The 16,933-nt window shown below is 44.1% G+C and overlaps 2 protein-coding genes across 2 annotated transcripts in view; one reads left to right on the top strand and one right to left on the bottom strand.

The window, feature by feature from the left end:
- The window catches only part of TXNDC5 (thioredoxin domain containing 5), a 34,175-nt gene extending 25,371 nt beyond the window's left edge, over window positions 1–8,804 (top strand). The window contains exons 6-10 of the mRNA XM_066376999.1: window positions 62–148; window positions 1,751–1,894; window positions 5,650–5,732; window positions 7,212–7,341; window positions 8,385–8,804. Coding sequence (XP_066233096.1) covers window positions 62–148; window positions 1,751–1,894; window positions 5,650–5,732; window positions 7,212–7,341; window positions 8,385–8,507 — 567 coding nt within the window. The 3' untranslated portion in view covers window positions 8,508–8,804. The remainder of the gene's footprint in view (window positions 1–61; window positions 149–1,750; window positions 1,895–5,649; window positions 5,733–7,211; window positions 7,342–8,384) is intronic.
- Window positions 8,805–10,649: 1,845 nt separating this feature from the next.
- The window catches only part of BMP6 (bone morphogenetic protein 6), a 213,511-nt gene continuing 207,227 nt past the window's right edge, over window positions 10,650–16,933 (bottom strand). The window contains exons 5-7 of the mRNA XM_066376998.1: window positions 12,806–12,882; window positions 11,883–11,993; window positions 10,650–11,784 (exon numbers count right to left, since the gene is read on the bottom strand). Coding sequence (XP_066233095.1) covers window positions 11,635–11,784; window positions 11,883–11,993; window positions 12,806–12,882 — 338 coding nt within the window. The 3' untranslated portion in view covers window positions 10,650–11,634. The remainder of the gene's footprint in view (window positions 11,785–11,882; window positions 11,994–12,805; window positions 12,883–16,933) is intronic.

Genomic DNA, 16,933 nt, shown 5'->3' with positions numbered 1-16,933 from the left:
AATTGTCCACTTTGACCAGGAAGGCTCACAAAGAAACTGAGACCATGATCTGTATTTGTAGGTTGACTGTACACAACACTATGAACTCTGTTCGGGAAACCAGGTCCGTGGCTATCCTACTCTTCTGTGGTTCCGAGATGGTAAAAAGGTATGTCTTCAGGTCTAGTGTTGAGACAGAACTTTTCTCTTAACCACAGTGGGCTGAATTGTCAAGTGGCTTCACAGATGTGGCCAGTTGCCAGTATGCATTGTTTGGGTACTGGTTTAAAGGAGTACATGGAATAGAATAAAAATGTCTTTCTCTTCATAAGATTTGGGTAGTTAAGAAAAACTCTTGGAGCCCTGGCCAGTTGGCTCAGTGGTAGAGTATCAGCCTGGCATGTTGATGTCCTGGGTTCAATTCCTGGCCAGGGCACACAGGAGAAGTGACCATCTGCTTCTCCAGCCCTCCCCTCCTACTTCTCTTTCTTTCTCTCTTCCCCTCTTGCAGCCATGGCTCTATTGCAGGGGTTGGGAACCTATGGCTCGCAAGCCAAATGTGGCTCTTTAGATGGCTGCATCTAGCTCGCAGACAAATCTTTAATTAAAAAAATAATGTTAAAAATATAAAACATTCTCATGTATTACAAATCCATTCATTTCCTACTGCTCATGTTCATGGTTGCGGGTGGCTGGAGCCAATCACAGCTGTCCTCTGGGACAACACCAAATTTTTATTGGATAATGCGTAAGGTACACGGTCATTGTATGGCTCTCACGGAATTACATTTTAAAATATGTGGCGTTCATGGCTCTCTCAGCCAAAAAGTTCCCCGACCCCTGCTCTATTGGTTCAAGTGCATCAGCCCTGGTTGCTGAAGATGCTCCCATGGAGTCTCTGCCTCAGGCACTAAAAATAGCTCAGTTGCGAGCATGGCCACAGATGGGCAGAACATCAGCCCCCGACAGGCAGAGCATTGGCCCCAGATGGGGGTTCCCAGGGGGATCCTGGTTGGCACGCATATGGAAGTCTTATCTTCCCTCCTCTCGCTTGGAAAAGAAGGGGGGAAAGAAAGAGAGAGAGAAATGAAAATAAAAAGCAAAACTGTCAGGCCTGACCTGTGGTGGTACAGTGGATAAAGTGTCAACCTAGAATGCTGAGTTTGCCAGTTTGAAACCCTAGGCTTGCCTGGTCAAGACATATATGAGAAGTAATCAATAAACAACTAAAATGAAGCAACTATGAGTTGATATTTCTTCCTCCCTCTATCCCACCTACTCTCTCTGTAAAATCAATAAATCTTAAAAAAAAGAAAGAAAAAAAAACTGTCAGTAGTTATACTATTTTTACTATTTTGAAACCTTTCATTTGGCTCAAATTATCACAAGAATAACCCAAATCTACTGTCCAAAGGTAACTAAGCTCTGATCATGACCTCTGAGCAGGCTTAATGTTCACTCCTGGTACATTCTCACTGTCTCCTTTCCATCTCTGGCCGAGGGTCAGCTTCTCCGAATACCCAAGCAGCACCCAGGCTTCTATGACTCGCAGCTCTGCTGTAAAGTTTTCTTATTGTAGCCAACACTCAGTATATAATCTGTGCTCTTCTGTTTACATTTGAGCATGCAAACATCACACAGTCTACCCACCATGGGTAGACATTGGATGGGAGGGGTCACATGGGTGAGCAGGGTCAGAGGAGAATTGAATGGTTCAAGCACTGAAGCATACTAACTTGGCGGTGTTTCTGTGTGGCACTTATCTGGACAGGTTGACCAGTACAAGGGAAAGCGGGATCTGGACTCACTGAGGGAGTATGTGGACTCGCAGCTCCGGCCTGCAGACGGGGGTGCCCCTGAGACCGACCAGCCTATGGAGGCCCCAGTGCCGGCAGCAGAGCCCGAAGCTGACAAGGTGGGTGCCGGGGCCAGCACCACCCACAGAGGGCATTCTCCTCTGATGCTGGGGACAGTACAGAGCAGTTCAGATGGTTGCTTACAGCCGACTTGTCAACACCAAACATTCTGTATGACTGCTTTTATTATACATGGTAGTAAGGGGTAAAAGGAAAAAAGAACAAAACTTCCCCAAAATCAATGTGAGGAAAATCCTGAGAGTAGAGTCAAAATCCCTTTGATTTGATCATCACTGTGCTTGAGGATATTTGCTAGGGAAGCTTGTCTGTTGCCTTTTGGGCTGGTATTTCTGTTCACCTCCACAGCCTGTCGCAGTCCTTTTACTGTGACCCGTGGTTTGTACAGGCCCCTAAAGGCCCATACCAGATAAGCCGTGCACTGGAATTGAAGGTGGATGGCTGTGGGATATCTAATTGACTTAGGCCAGAGGTCCCCAAACTACAGCCTGCGGGCCGCATGCGGCCCCCTGAGGCCATTTATCCGGCCCCTGCTGCACTTCCAGAAAGGGCACCTCTTTCATTGGTGGTCAGTGAGTACTGTATGTGGAGTACTGTATGTGGTGGCGCCGCAAAGCGCAGCATCGCTCACGTACAGTACTACTTCCAGTGACGCAGGACGTACATGTCACAGCTCCGGAAGCATGTCACATCACTTGTTACGGCTAGCAGTGACAAATATGGAACCGGACAGTGACCATCACATTAGCCAAAAGCAGGCCCATAGTTCCCATTGAAATACTGGTCAGTTTGTTGATTTAAATTTACTTGTTCTTTATTTTAAATATTGTATTTGTTCCCGTTTTGTTTTTTTACTTTAAAATATGTGCAGTGTGCATAGGGATTTGTTCATAATTTTTTTTATAGTCCAGCCCTCCAACGGTCTGAGGGACAGTGAACTGGCCCCCTGTGTAAAAAGTTTGGGGACCCCTGGCTTAGGCATTCTCTTGACTCCCTGAGGGGCATCTTTATTCAGACTTTGTAAGGTTTTAGATTCGATTGTTCTGTGATTATCAAGCCCTTGTTATGTTTCGGGCACTGTCCTAGGCCACCAGGAAACAAAAACAAAATAAGACCTTTTTCTTGCCTGAGCAGAGTGGTGAGTCTGGTGAGGAAGATGGGAATCACATATGTACAGATGTCATAGAGGCTCTGATGAAAGTATGTGCAGGGCCAGTCACTGTGAGCGGTGGGGGAGACAGGCAAGAAGTGTCACTGAAGAGCTGGCGGGTGAATGGGTATTTGTGGGGGCACATCGTGGGGAAGGCTTGCCTGATGGAGGAGGAGTAAGCAGCATGTGGGGGAATCTACCGGGCATAATCAGGGCCGGGCCAGCCATTGGCTGAGGGTTGGGGTGCATGGCGGGGTGCCAGAGAGAAGGAGCGGTAAGAGCCGGGTTGCAGAGGATGCTGTCCGCCAGCCAAGAATTTTAGCTTTATTTACAGGGATCCAATGGAGGGTTTGAGGTTTAGAAAGATGACTGGCAGCAGCATGTATGAGAGAAATGGTGTATTAGGTCATTAAAGAGCATGCGACCCCAAACTTAGACTGTGACTGGGGATGGAGAGAAGGAGGGAAGCTAACATAAGGAGTCCAACTCTGAGCACAGTTAGGATGGCGGGGCCAAGCTGACTTAGATTTCTGGCGTGTCTGGTAGGCAGTGGCACTAAGCACAGGAAGGGGGCCAGGGGCAGGAAGGTGATGCATTGGGTTTTCAGGATGTTGATTTTCAGGGCTGTGGTGGATGTTGAGGTGATGATGTTCAGTGGACAGTATGATACATCTGTCTACATCCAAAGCAGGTTGTCTACTTCAGGTTTATGCCTCTGAAGCTGCAGGTAGAAGCCGACACTAAAGTAAGTGGGTGAAGATGAGATTATAGGGGGTCCTCAGATTACAACGGTCTGGACATACGACATTTGGGTTTACGATGCTCACTCCCATAAAAACTTTAAAAAATTGAGGTGTGAGTGTTTTGGCTTATGCTGTTAGTGTCGTAGTACTTATGGACTTCGTGGGCAAAGTAGTTTGGTTGCATGCATGGAGGAACACACAGTAACACGGCATAGTGGTGAAGGAGTTGGCGCCCCAGTACACTTAACCTACGCCATTTTGGACTGTTAAAAGCATAGGTGTTTTGTTTGTGCAAGGCTAGGGTTTGTTTCGACTTACACCAAAATTTGGGTTACATTACTGTCTTAGGAACAGAGCTGAGTCTTAACCTAAGGACCCACTGAAGAGGAGTCAAAATAATATTTTCCCAGGAAAACAGTTCTCGGATTTCCAAGCTAAGAACTATAAGGCCTGTTTGTGAACATATTTCCAAAACAAAATACTTAATGTTGCTACTTGAGTTCACATAACTGTACTTCCTGGCAGGCCAAGTTCTTACCTGGGACACTGGGGGCAAAGGCAAGGGCAGGGTGCTCTTGCTCCTCAGGGAGTGGGCAGCTGGCTGCACCTGCTAGCATGCCTCCGTGTGGGTCCCCAACCCTCCCCATTGACAGAGGTGGGCACGACTCCCCGGAGCCATCTCTCCCCAAGCCCCAGCTGTTTGGAATTGAAAACACCAGTGGAGCCACCTACCCTCCCTTCCAGGGTCGGGGGGATGGGCTCCTTATCCCATTCCTTAGTTAGACTCTTGCAGGTTGGAGACTGCTTCGGTGTTACTTAAAGGTTGAAGTTTTGGTAATTGTTATGACCACATATGTTAGAGGAGTGTGTGTGTCATGGTGGTATAAAGGTCATCCCAAATTGAGTATAATTACATACTATGGATGTTTTCATCAAACACAGAACCATTTCTATTTATACCAAAGTTTTCCACCATTAAGTGGGCCTTTCAGTGAGCGTGGCATCATATTCCTGGACATAGAGAAAGATGGTAGTGTTCTACAATGGCGCCCTTGGCACTCTGCCTCCCAGTCACTGCCGTTCGTTACTTGATGCCAGACTCAAGTGGAGTAGCCCTGGTACATAGCCACATGAAAAATCATCCATATTCTTGCTCTCATGAGTGAATTGCAGATGTATTTTTGAAGAAACACAAGACATAATTCTGTAAAGAACTATCAAGGTAGAATCATGTTAGAGCACACTGCCTTGGTGGCACCTTTCCCTAAATTATCCAGCCAGAGCTTAGATGAGCAGTTTTTACATTTAATTTGAATTTAAAAATGGAAAGAAGCCTGTTATATATAAAGCAAATATCATTGCCTTTGCTTTTGTAACTTTTTGTAAGGTCCTTCTAAGACACAGGGAAGGTCATTTTTATGAATCCATATGACAGGAGAGTGGTGGAGTATGTGAGAGAACCCCATGGTGCAGACTTCAAAGGGCCCATAAATGGGTGTTTGGACTCTGGTTGCTGTAGGAGGCTCCAAGTCTGGGAGGCACAGATCACACAGTCCTCCTGGAGCTGGCTGTCCACACTGCAGAGCCCTGAAGGACAGCCACTGTGCCCGAAACCCCCTGGGCTGGCAAGGAGCAGAGCACTGGACTGGGTACTGCCACTTTCTCAGTGCATCTCCTGGGCTCAGGACCCATGGAACCTGTGACAAATCTCTGTCCTTCAGAGACCACTGCTCTACCCTTTTGTGTAGCCTGTGAAATGCAAGGTGTATAGGTATTTTTGTGTGACTGTGGAGTATATGCACAATAGCATTTAAAAATACTGATTCCTATTTCTTCAATCCCAAAGTATGATCCCACTGTGCTATAAGTGATGTGTTTGATTGTGGCATTTCCTCCCCTCAAGGGCACTGTGCTGGCACTCACGGAAAACAGCTTCGGTGACACCATTGCAGAGGGAATAACCTTCGTCAAGTTTTATGCTCCGTGGTAAGTGGGTCTTTACTTAGAAACTACTTTGTCCTAGTGCATTTCAGTCGCATCCTATTTTTCAGCTCATTAGCCAACTGGTCAGGCTCATTATTGAGCAGGTATTACGTGTACACCTGGTTTTATTGTAGGAAATAAGGAAATGTGGTCAGGTATGTTCAAGTTTGATGGTATTCAGAAACAGTTATTTATGGAGAATGAGGTTAATTTATTTTAAAGTTCAGTCTGCTTTGAAGAAAACATAATAGTAGAGAAGAATTATGATGGCCATACAAACCTTATTTTTGTAGTATCCGTGTGTTTTTCCAAATAGAGTGCTTTTTTTTCCCGGCTAAATAAATATGAACATCATGATGTAGTTTTGCCCCATAGTCTCTTTTAGATGTTATAGAGAAATCCAGTCGAGCTCAGCTTTTTGTTAGAGAGTTCAGCTGATGACCTGCACCTTGCTGCCACAGTGTTCAGAGGCCAGAGCAGAGAGGGACCGCGTGCACAGGGTTGGGACCAAGGCCACCTGAAGTGTGGTGGGAAGATGAGAGGGCCAAGACTGCCCACAACTGTTGTAACTCTAGGTATCCTTTCAGTCCTCGAAACCTCAGTTTCCTCAGCTGTAAAATCCAAGGCGTTGTCATCACAAGTGAGACATAGCATTTGGGAAAGCGGAGTGCTGAGGAGAATGTTACATTCTGTGTTTAAAAGTGAACAAGTAAGGTCACCATGTCTCTTTGGCTCTTCAGTTTCATTTCAGATATTCATGAGAACCCATAGCAGCATGAATAAAAAGTTAATGAGCACATGACTTGTGTGACTTGTGCAGTTTTAGCTCTTAAGAAATAGAAACACTAGTCAATCATGCCTCCAAAACTTATTTTCTATTTTCCCAAAACCCTAAAGATAGATAAAGTTTGAAGACAGAAGATGCCTTGTATTGAAAGGGAGCACTTGGTGTAGTAGGGAGGTCAGAGAAGGGACGCAGTTGCCCACAGTGGGGAGGCTGTGAATGGACCTCACTTGTGGCTCAGTGCCCACACCCAGTCACTGAAGTTTGTGGGAAGCTATGAAATTGTTTGGAAATGTTGAGACCATAAGCAACCAAATCTAAAAATTTTTTGGCATTTAGATCATTTAAAAAAATATTTCAAGTATGTTTTGTTTCCTGTTTATCTCCTCCTGCTCATGGTGCATCATAAACCAGTTATAACCCTACTTACCGTATCATGGAAATGATTTCAGAATCCAAACTTGATTTCAGACCAGCTTGTTTCTGTCACATTATCCAAAAGTCTACTTTGGATTGACTTTGACTTCCTTTTTAGAATGGTGAAGAAGAGAATGGAAGATTTTGGGGTTTTATAAATTTCTAGGCAATTGTTGACTTCCTCATAGAGAAAAATAAGGTTCAATTTGGCTTGTCAGGGAAAAGTAGGTGAGTGAACTCAACCCAAGACTGGAACAAGGCTGTCATTGCTCTGTTTCTAGGTGTGGTCATTGTAAGAATCTGGCTCCTACTTGGGAAGAACTCTCTAAAAAGGAATTCCCTGGTTTGGCAGAGGTCAAGATCGCTGAAGTGGACTGTACTACTGAACGGACTGTTTGCAGCAAATATTCGGTGGGTAACTGTATGAAAATACTTCTAGGGACTCAGTATTGGGAACAGACCCCAGGTGGAGCCAAAATTTGGTACTGTGGATGATGCATGCTGCCCTCATCCCTCGGCAAAGCACCTTCTGTGTCCTTTGGTAGTGTTTTGTTTCTTCATTTTGTAAAGGAAAAGAGATGCTGTCTAAAAGAAAGACTTTCTTCTCCCTCTCAAGCACACACATGACAGTGGGGGGTTTAAGCCCTGCCATCTGGATGTAAGGCCGGACAGTGACTGAGATGAGATTCCACACTGGGGAGGGGTGCCACCCAGGCGCACATCCTCACTGAGCTGACAGAACAGTTACCTGGCCTGTAGCCTTCATCATAAATACCTACGTGGCTTTTTTTTTTTTTTTTTTTTTTTTTAACATAAGCCAGCATTCTGAAGTACAATGGCTGAAGGAAGGGAACATCTGAACATAAACTTTCTCCTGAGAGGGCCATACCAACAAGCCAGTCTGGTGCTTGGATTGTTTAACTGGTGCCATCTCTCTGAGCTGGGAGCACCATCTAATAGCCTATTAGATTTATAATTTGTATTTTTCTTTTGTGTTGTTTTCTTAAAACACTTTTGAGGCTTCTGATGTTTATTACCTCAGAGTGAGAATAGATGTAGTACGTACATTTTTTTCCTTGTCAGAAAAAAGAGGTCAGTTGCAACTGAAAATATATCTCCCTGAGGCTCTCACAGCTTCTCAGTATGGTGCACTGCCTGGCCTGGGCAGCACCAGGAAGCTGGTCGAAACGCAGAGCCTCAGGGCCACGCTGACCCGCTGGGCCGGACTGTGCACCCAGGGGCCATGTGCACAGGAATGAGTGAGAATGTAATTTTGGGTTGGAAAGTGAATAAATAGGCCTAAAGAACTATCTGGTACATTTTAAATGGTCTATACATTTAAAAAAGTTTAACCATAGACTTTCCTGGCCAGAACCGTAGGCATTTTTTGGTTTAAGGAGTAATTTGCGTATGATTCAGACCACTGGTTTTCAAACTGATTTTTTTCTCTGAAGGTACGAGGCTATCCCACGTTGTTGCTTTTCCGCGGAGGAGAAAAGATCAGCGAGCACAGTGGGAGCAGAGACCTGGAATCCTTGTACCACTTTGTCCTGCGCCAGGCCAAGGACGAACTCTAACGGTGCAGCTGGGAGCCGCCCCTCCCGGACCATGGGGGCGGAGCTTCCAGGGGTGGCCATCACAGAGCCCAATGGACTGGACAGGACTTGGGGTGTCTCCTCTGTGTGTGTGTGTTTAAGCCAATACACTAGTTTCTCTGAGTAAATATGTAACTCATGATCCCTTTGCAAACTAAATATTTTCAATGGCAATCTATCATCCCCTTGAACCCTCTCTTGATGAAATCAACATGGTTTCCTTTGAGACTAAAATAGAAATGAGGAAAGTCAAATTGCTATTCTATTTTTGGCTCCTGGGTGCTTTTGGTAAAAGCATCATCCAAAGCATAGTTTTTGAACTGTCCGTGAGACTGGAAAGGCAGCCACATGATGGTACTGATGTTCCTCTGATCTGAAGGTCTCAGGTGACTTATTGGTAATGTTGTTGGTCCATAACTTGGAGCAGATTTAAGAACAAAAATCCCACACCTCTGGAAGATACTTTCACAGCTGCTCCTGGGTTTTATTTCTGTTAGTACTCCTCTCGTTGCAAAAGGTTTGCCATAATGAGAGCGATGGTACTTTTAACATGTGCCTGAGTAAGGTAACGCTGATGCCATAATCTCATATGTGTGTCAATATCATCAAACAGGACTTGGGGTGTCTCCTCTGTCAAGGGACACGTCTGTTTGTTTCTCATGGGTGAAAGATTTCATTAGTTATGTTAACATTGAGTCAGGGTCCATGTGAAGATTTTGAAGACTTTTAAGTTCATGTTTAACATTTGATGTCTCCCATGGAAAATGTGGGCATGGAAACTTCCGTGAGCCCTGTCCTAACTATTCTGTTAACCCACAGAAAGATTCCGGTTCTGTCCGCCGCCTGAGGCAAGAGGACTCGGTGAGCTTGTCCTGGTCTGGGGAATGGAGCAGGAGAGCTCAGCACCCTTCTCCAGGGCCCTAACTGGGAACAGTTTCAAGTTTGCTCCTGGCTAGTCCTTTTAGAGCAGGGGTCCCCAAACTTTTTACACAAGGGGCCAGTTCATTGTCCCTCAGACCATTGGAGGGCCGGACTATAAAAAAAACTATGAACAAATCCCTATGCACACTGCACATATCTTATTTTAAAGTAAAAAAATAAAACGGGAACAAATACAATATTTAAAATAAAGAACAGGTAAATTTAAATCAACAAACTGACCGGTATTTCAATGGGAATTATGCTCCTCTCACTGACCACCAATGAAAGAGGTGCCCCTTCCGGAAGTGCGGCGGGAGCCGGATAAATGGCCTCGGGGCTGCATGCGACCCGTGGGCTGTAGTTTGGGGACCCCTGTTTTAGAGGCTCACTGTACATCATCCGCCTTTGCACAGGTTGACTCTGCTGTATGAAGAGTGGGATTAACTTGACCTAGAGACCAAAGAATGAAGTGGGCAGGGCTGAGTCAGCTGAAGTAGGCTGTGCTGCGTCCTTATATTTCATGCCATCCTGGTTAGACATTTTTTACTATCACCCTTGGAAATAAGTAACTATAGGACTCGGCTTCCTTGAGAGAGGAACATGTATGTTCTCTGCTATCAAGTTACTTCTCATAATAGCCCCTGTGTGTAAAACACTCTTCACCTACTTTTCATGCTCAGGGGACCTAGTCCCTTGGCACAAAGTAACTGATGGTACGACTCTTGGAAACAAGACTAATACTTCTGTCTGCAGCATACGGCAACAGAGCAGGATTGCGACCAGCCTCTGCCTTAAAGGAAATCTTTATTAATCACCTATGGTTCACAGGTGTTCTTTTAAAAAGAAGACACACCCTACTTTCTGGAGAAGCACAATCCCCTTGAGTGGCTTCAGCTTTGCATCGTGAGTCTTGAAAGAAAATCAGTGGTACAATTTGTTTACACTATGATACTTTCTAAATAAACTCTTTTTTAAAAAAAAAGTCTGGTCTTTTCTTAAATGTTACAGCAAAACAGATATAAAATATACAATAAATTATAGTTTATATTTACAAAAAAGCTGTAAGTGCAAACAGTTATAGATCATAAATGTATTATTTAATCAGTTTAGTATGAAATTGGTTTCCTAGTACATGATTGTGAAAAAGACATTTTAAAAAATATTCTAAGATTTAATCTGAGCCTTACTTTTTCTACAAGAGAAGACTGATTTCAATTCACAAACAGCATGGCCACCCAAACCCACTCGTAAGGGCTAGGAGTCCCTTCCCAGGGTATTTGTTGGTTCTCACCTGTGACACAGCATGCTCTGTAGTAAAAGGGAAAGAGCTATTTTACTGAAATAGCTATTAGAACCAGCGTTCCTGAAGTTAGCGTGCTTTTCAGAGAACCATTCCAAAAGGGCAGAGGTGCAGAATTGCTTTCCCATGTTACATGGTTACATGATGGCTATTAAAACACGTCGTCTCACCTCTTATGGCCCTACTATGTACGAGTGGTCTGCTTTTGGCACTAGTAAAGAAAACAGCAAGTTGGGGAGGACAGGTGTGGAAATCACTTGGTTTGTTTCAAGTGAAATAATTCCATCTTCACACCAACAAGACGCCAGCACAAACACATAACAGCAGTTGTTGAGACAAAAAGGCACTTCCACGTGGCCCTGCTCATGGCATGGCTGTTGATTCTATATGAAATTGACCTTCCTGGGAATGAAATCTGAATAGAAACATCTCTCCCCACCCCCCAATTTCTGTTAACTATAAAATCTATGTTTAAGACATCACTAAACCAGCTGATTTTTTAGCCAAGGGTACTTTTACTCCCTTAAGATTATTTTCCCTATTTACTCAAGAACATCACAAAAAACCTTGATTTAAAGCTAAAACTAATTTTTGGTGGGCTTTTATATGGGGAAGAGGAACTCTTCAGAGTTACATTCCTGCGGTTACCAGACTTCATACTACAGACATTCAGACAGCTTCCTACAGACCAATTATTCACGTTATTTATGATGTGGGCAAATCATTACTAAGGCCCTTTACAACCTTCTGTGGGCAGCAAGGCACCGACTGGCACGAGATGGCTTCAAAGTCATCATCCCACTTTCAAACTGCGTTCTGTGTGCTTTTAAGGCAGATGGAATCTAGGACTCCAAGGCACGGTTTGTGTCCTCAGCAACTAGTTTCGAGTTAGTGGCATCCACAAGCTCTTACAACCATATTCCTGTATTTTTTCAATATGACATTGGAGTTGTCATCAAAGTAAAGGACCGAGATGGCATTTAGTTTAGTTGGTGCACAACACGGTTTGGGGACATACTCAGGATTCATAAGGTGAACCTGTTCCAAAACAGAAGGAGGAAAATGTTCCGTTAGAAGCTTGACCTGGTCTTGGCTTATGCCTACCTATAAAGTGTCAAAAATCTCTGCAAGCTCACCAGTGTCTGTACAATTGCGTGGTTTGTTGCATTCATGTGTGCGTTGAGTGGGAAGGAGCATTCTCCGTCACAGTAATTGGCAGCATAACCCTTGGGTGCAATGATCCAGTCCTTAATTTAAATTAAAAGGAAGCCACAAAAAGGTGATTAACATATTCTCTATATATCTTCTGTGGTCTCAATAAGTCCTGTAAGAAAAATACTCACATGGACAGGTAAGGATATAGGTGCAGGAAGGTCAATTTCACATTCAAGTGGCAAAGCTAGGCAGTGAGCCTGGTGGTCTGACTCTGGAGCCCTTGCTCCTTCCACAGGCCCACACGACCTGCCTGCTAAGCCTGGGAGCACATAGGTGGCCGGCTTTATGCACTCGGACCCAGTGGAGCCTCTCTAGGAGCCTGGGGTACTCCCTGTCATCATGCCACCTGCATATAGAAACTATCATCTATTTGTCACATTATGAGCCAGCGGTGGCTCTCAGGTATGGAGCAAAACATTTGTACTACTCTTTTGGGTGAGCCAATTTATAGCCATTGCAGAAGTTAACTATTAATACATTTTTTCTAACCCTTCCTCAAGACAATATTTGTTTAAATGCCCAAATGTAAATATTTATATATGCCCTGTGGACTTTGAAAGAATGAGGAAAGTGTATTGGGAAAGGTGGCTATTGATTTTGAGGTACACAGAGCTGGGGAACCCTGGGATCCCTGAAAACATGCTAGTGAGGTCTGTCTGCACAAGTTAGCCAGGCCTCCTCTCATTTTATTCCAAAAGCTTGGGCATTTGCAAGGCTCCTATGCACCTTAATGGGAGGAATCACCTCTGTCCTAAAGCTGGTCTTTGATGATGGCTGCTGCCAGGAAGACGAGAAGAGACTGCTGAGAAAGGAACTTGGTCCCCTTGTTGTTCCGAGAACTCACCTGCCATCCTAGGTCTTGGAAGCTCACGTAAAGCTCATGCTTCCTGCAGGCTGTTTTTAATTCACTGCTGTTGTAATCTGTTGGAGAAGATCAAAAGGTGCACCCAATAACTCATTCATTGCCTTTGCAGGCATTGTAGTAGTCTCAGGATAGCAGTGAAAAAGGTCCCCACCAGACATAAATGTGGTCACCAAACAGCTACGTCAGGTTCCTGACTGCTTGGGTGTTTTAGACACTCTAGTCTTGTCCACTCCAGGCTTAGAGCTGGGCACACTTGCAAATGACACATAATATTGAATTGAATAGACTCCTTTAAGCAACAGACATTTGTTGTGAGCCCCTGTTGTGTGCAAGGTCTATGGAGGGGGTATGCCTGGATGCCCAAAACACTTAGGGCTCCTGACTTGGAAGACATCATATTTATAGTAAAGGATGACCACCTCAGGCAGGATTTGCTCTATTTCAAATAGGGATGGTCTTGAAGCTGAACAGGGGCTTTAAAGATAGCTGCTGGGCCAGGAAAGGATCCTGAAGGAAGTATAATGGAGTGGGCCCTAACCGGGAGGCCCACAGTGGGGGAAAGATGGTATCTGCATGCTGCAGCAGGGGCCGTTCTCGCCCGCCCTGTCCTCCAGCCTCGCTGTCAGGCCTGAGCCCTTTGACCAGCACTTAAGCAGCAACTCCTAAGCCAGTAGTGCCCCATGAGAATCTGCTGAAGTGTATGTTCCTGCTGTGTAGCATTCAGGAGCCACCAGCCTGGCTTAACCTAATCACTGGCAAGAGGCACGGCAGGGCCCTGATTTCATGTAGGCCAACTGGAGCAGCTCTAGTGTGGCATGACCTCTGCTAGGCACCATGGTAAAAAGGGAAATGAGTCACACCACGCCTTCCTACTCTAGCAACTTAAGGTATCAGAAGGGTGGCATGAGGCATAATGTACACAACTAACTCAAATGCAACACAGAAAATAAAGGGTATGGGTGAAGGCCATGGGGAAATTCCGCTGGGAGTCCAGGGTTGGAGCAAGAGGAAAAGGGAGCAGCTCTATTGGAATGCATTTAAGGATATGGAGAGGAGGCAGCGATATAAAGCCAGAGACACTTATCTTGATTGGCTTAGAATGCTAACAAAAATGATTTGGACTTTCCACCAGAGGTATTAAGTAAGCCTTTGAAGGGTTTTGAGTCAGGAAGTGACAGGTTCAGAGCTTGGATTCTAAAGGATTGATTTGTTGATAGTGGCGTTTCAGAGTTCTAGAAAGGGGAGAGAGGATGAAAGGTGAGAAGACTGGAGAAACGTTCTTAATCTGAAATGGACTGTGATGGATACAAGAGCCTGAGCCCATCTGCAGGCTAACTACCTCTGTCTTTTTTAATCACATGAGCCAATAAGTTACCTGACTGCTTAAAGCCTGTTTGAACTGAGTTTTCTGCTACTTGCACTCCTGGACCTCCTGGCCCTGAATCAGAACCCAACATGCATATTTCATGATTTTGTAAGGGAAAGAGGCAAATGGTATCAACTCAGCCCAGTGATCTATCCTTGGAGAAGAGACAGGCTCCCTGTCTTTCTGAGGTGGTTTCTGATTCGAAATTTATTCATTTTTCCCACCTGCCTTCTTCACTTCACAGAACGAGCCTTGCTCCAACTTAAAGCATCTGTAAGTAGTGAATGCAAAACCACACTGGAGGGAAATTTTCACAAGGCAGGGCACCATGGACTCTCTCAGTAAAAACAAGCAAGCACCCACCAGCAGTACAAAACAAGATAAACACCTCCTGTTGAAAATAATCCCTCAATGAAAAGAATCAACCATACAAAGATATAAAGTATCCTAAGAGGAGAGTTGGAGTGCAAGACAGAGAACATATAGGATCCCAGGGACTGCAGGCAAAAGTTGTCTGTGAATGGAGTTACAAAAAAAGAATAGCTAAAATAACGAGAGATAAAGTAAGAAATAGAACTCTAAAGCAAGAACATTATGGAAAAAGAACAAGTGAATTTGAAACAGGGAAAAGTGAAATTTTGTTAAAAAAAAACCCCAAATACCGATAATAATTGATAATAACAACAAAGTGGATGGGTTAAACATCAGATTAGATATAACTGAAGAGAGAATTACAGAATTGAATAATATACCTGAAGAAACTTCCTGAAATATAGCCCAGAGTCAGATGGCTAGAAAATACAGCGAGCTATAGAAAGATAAGAAAGGTAGAATACAAAGTCCAATTCTAATAGGAATCTCTAAAGAGACTAATGGGGAGAAGTAATAGTTGAATACATAAATGTCTGTGAATTTTCTAGAACTGAAGGAAGGTAAACTTTTTTAAATTAAGAAGGCACAGTGAGTCCTAAGCAGAGTAAATAAATGCCTATCTAGACACGTTTAGTGAAACTGTATTATATTTAAAACAAAAATCTTTATAAATTCTTAAAAGCAACCCTGAGATGAACAGAAAATTATCCAGAAAGATACACAAAGTAGATTAATAGAAAATTTTTCAATAAAAGTACAGAACATAAAAATATCAAAAACTATGCCATCAACCTAAAATCCCAAACCCAGCTGTAGCAGATTTATTGTTTGTCCTCTGGCAGTGAGAGGACAGGCTCCTGACTACATTAAAGCCAGTCCAATGCACCCACTTTGAGAGAGTGATTCAAAGGGGAAACTGAGGATAGGTAGCGTGGCAGCTAGTGTTCTGGATGATGGCTCCAATGGTAGCATTCAAACCGCATTGTTCTCATGGCCAGGTCCAAGCTAGACCTTGAGTGTGGGTGTGGTTCTCCAATCTCCCTGGTTGGGTGAGTTCTCTGATACATTTAAATTATTTTTCACTTTAAGTAAATTAAGAGTTTGCTTTTATTCCATGTAATCAAGAGCCCTGACTAGCTCAATTATTACTGATAGTTATGGAATGGGGAGCACAGGATAGAGTGGGCTCACTATCTCATATGGGATTGGTGAGCCCATCTTTCTGTTGGAAATACCTTCTAAACAGAGACCTGAAAAATCTTTGGGAGTGAGGCATGAGTCTATATGGGGGAAAAATATCTCATACAGTAGGAATGACAAATATGAAGGCCTTGAGGAAGTAGCCTGATTGGCATATTCCAGGAACAGTTTGATGGAGGCTATTATGTGTTTATTAAAAACTCATATCCTCTATCTACTACCAGGGCACACAGCTATCTGACATTCCCTGCTGCAGTTAGATGTGGCCATGTGCTGATTTCTGCCCACCAATATAGGGAAAAGGAGGCGTGCCACTCCCAGGCCTGGCTTCCTAAACTCCCCTGCAGTCCTACACTTGCTCTTTCCTCTCCTGCCAGCTACCGGCAAGGGTCAGTTGTCCAAAGACTCCAAAGCCCTGGTGCCCTTTCACACTCAAGGTGTCCTGAGTTAGATAAGTTATATGATCCCCCTAGTGATAGTCTTAGTCTGGAATGTTCCCTGCCCAATCTCATTTGGCCTGTGTCCCCCAGTATAAACTTCTTCTAAAAGGTCTTCTCTGAGCTGGGGACCAAGATCTCCCCTAAAATCAAACTTGGAATTGTTGGCCACATGAAAGGCAAAGGTTTCTAGGACAGCTTTCCTTCCCAGATCAGTAAATAAGGGCAGTGTAATATAATAAAGACTATCTGGTCTTTGTCCTGGTTCCTGGCACAGAGCTACAACCATGAAATTTCCTAATTGATAATTCCAACATATGATGGGTCCCCAGATAGCTTCAGAATGGGGGCTGGTCACCAGAAAGACCAACCACATGATTAGAGGGTTGGAACTTTGGGCCAGCCTGACCTCTATGGAGGGAGATTGGAGATTGAGTTCAGTCACATGGCCAATGATTTAATCAATCATGCATAGTAAAGAGAACCATATGAAAACTCTGGACACTGAGGTTCTGTGGAACTTTTGGGTTGGCAAGCACATTTGTGTGCTGAGAGAGCAAAACATCCAGATTCCATGAGCGGACCTGGAAACTCTGTGTCTAACCCCTTACCCCCCAGATTTGCCCTGTTCATCTCTTCCATGTGCTTTTGCTCATGTGCACTCTTTATACTTAACCTGTAATAAGTATCGTGCTTTCCTGAGTTCTATGAGTTGTTCTAGTGAATTATTAT

Source organism: Saccopteryx leptura, chromosome 3, assembly GCF_036850995.1.
Source record: "Saccopteryx leptura isolate mSacLep1 chromosome 3, mSacLep1_pri_phased_curated, whole genome shotgun sequence".
NCBI lineage: Eukaryota > Metazoa > Chordata > Mammalia > Chiroptera > Emballonuridae > Saccopteryx > Saccopteryx leptura.
The sequence above is the reverse complement of the archived record's forward strand: the minus strand, read 5'-3'. Positions and strand labels throughout refer to the sequence as shown.